Source organism: Atta cephalotes, assembly GCF_000143395.1.
Source record: "Atta cephalotes unplaced genomic scaffold scaffold00005, whole genome shotgun sequence".
Taxonomy (NCBI): Eukaryota; Metazoa; Arthropoda; class Insecta; order Hymenoptera; family Formicidae; genus Atta; species Atta cephalotes.
Window position 1 is genome coordinate 345,931 of NW_012130069.1, and position 2,433 is coordinate 348,363.

Consider the following 2,433-nt stretch of genomic DNA (forward strand, 5'->3'; position numbering starts at 1 on the left):
TAAAAATTGTCCATTTTGTAACTTTTTATTTTGAAACATAATTTTGTTTAAAAAATCGTAGAAAAATGTTTTATATACGGATTTGTTTGGAAATCAATGATCTTAAAAACTCATACACTTTTATGCCTGATAGCCAATTCCCCTGAATAACGCAATAGTTTGAATAAAAAATGTTTTTCCTTTCAATGTCTATCTTTATGTCTGTCCGCTATTTTATAATACACTTTGTCAAATTTGATCTACATGATTATTAATGAGAATGTTCAAACTCTTTAATTTAAGTTTTTTGGTACATCTCGCTAAAATTTTGTTTAGATATCACTACTCAAACATATTAAAAATTGTCCTAAAATTTAGTAATTCATTTTTTGCTGATAAGTGTACAACAAATTTTGGGTGCTACAATAAATTTCGTCAATTATAAATAGAAAAAGAATTTACTGATTAACCCTAGTAAGTTCATGGATTCAACATACCCTATTTTCACATTGCTGTAACTTTTTTAATATAATTTGAAGATCCGAATTGAGAGAGAAAGCTGAAAAATTTTAACTGTCCATAGATATGATAAGTCTGCAAGGATATTTTTTGTACGTTATTCTCGATGAGAATGTATGAAAATTCAAAGAGAGTACTGAGGATCCATACGTGACTAACTTGCAAGCTTTCGGCATATCCCTTTTCAGGATACTCCTTTATTTTTTATTATATATATGTTTACTGAATTTGGGATAGTATAAAAATAAGTACATGAAAATGTAGAACTAAAAAGAATTATATTTTAATATAATTAAATAGAAATTTTTAAATTTTTGTGACTTTTCGGAGATCGCTCAACCGGGATGATTATCGCTTTGGAGTGTTGCATCATCCTCTAAACTAAATCCTAATAAATTTAATTATACATACTATAATAATATTTATATATGTACAATCCTTTATCTATCATTTTGTATTATTTAAATAATAAAATTTTATTTCTTAATTGTAAACTTATAATATGTATAGATTTTTCAAAAATGTTGGTTTTCGATAATTCAAATAATTATTTTCTTTTTAGCGAGTCACATATTATCTTTTTTTTGATAGTCCAAAAAAGTCAACTAAAAAAATCCTACTTCTTTCTTGAACATAAAATTTAAAATTTGAGAATTTTTTCAAAATAGTCATTTTTGTAAATTTTTCCAACACAATTTCTTTGAAACATTGATTAATTAAAAATAAAGTATTATTTATTTGATTTATTTATCTATCTTTGCCTGATTTCGAGATATAAATTTTTGAGATAAAAAATACGTATTCAGTCTAGAGGTATAGTGTGACAAAGTTACAGCGTTTCATAAATCTGTGATCAGAAATACCAGATTAGGTAACCAAAAATAATGCCTTACTAGGGTTTTATTTATTAAAAACATTATTGTGTTAAATTTATAATTTATTTCGCTATTATAATAAAGAAATCTCTATTCTTTAGTAACAATACTAACAGTGACACTGTAAAATTCAATTTATTAAAAGTAAATTTTTTATAAAAATAAAAGTTAATTTTTTTTAATACATTTAATATATTTAATATATTTTTTTTTTAATACATTTAATATATTTTTTTTAATATATTTACACACAAGAAAATTTTTCGCCCATTTTCTGTTTTTCCTTTACTAACAAAATATGTATTTACATTGTACTAAATAGTATTTAATAAAATTTGATTACTACACATTATAGATAATAGAGACAAAAAGAATTTCGCTGAAGATAATCTTTTCCTTCTTTTAATTTTTACTTTTAAAATCCGTTTAATAATAAATTTATAAAAGCAGTTATTGTATAAATGCTTCAGAATGTTTTACATCATCACAGTAAACAAAGATGCTTCTTCATGCTTAAATAATGTATTAATTAATGTAGAAAATATAACTAATGTTATTTTCTATTAGTACATAAATTTTATTTACCTCCAAGTATTCTGGCTTAAATATGTTAATATAAGGTGTAATTCCGATATAGTGTATGAATATTCCTTCTTTACAATTTTCTATTACCGTAAGAAACAATTTCATGCGCTCTAATAATTAAATTTATTAATTTATTATTATTATATAATTATTATATAATATATAATTATTATTATTATATAATTTAATATTATTTATTTATACAGTAATTAATTTAATTATATATATTTAAATATTAAAGTTTTAAATTTAGAGCTGGCTATCTCAAAACAATATATTGATTGAATTATGTTAGAAATGGAAAATAAACACACAAATTAATTGCTACTTACTGCTTTATGTTTTAATTTTCTTTTAATAACAAAATACTGCAGTATTTTTTGACATTTCAGAAATGTATCATTATTTGAGCAATTATATTTTATACTTCTACATATATACAGTAACTCATTAGACAGATGTTCAGTTTGCCACA

At 22.2% G+C, this 2,433-nt stretch overlaps 1 protein-coding gene across 1 annotated transcript in view; it reads right to left on the reverse strand.

The window, feature by feature from the left end:
- The window catches only part of LOC105626501 (cytochrome P450 4V2), a 7,798-nt gene extending 7,124 nt beyond the window's left edge, over nt 1-674 (reverse strand). The window contains exon 1 of the mRNA XM_012207801.1: nt 658-674. Coding sequence (XP_012063191.1) covers nt 658-674 — 17 coding nt within the window. The remainder of the gene's footprint in view (nt 1-657) is intronic.
- Nucleotides 675-2,433: the final 1,759 nt, after the last annotated feature.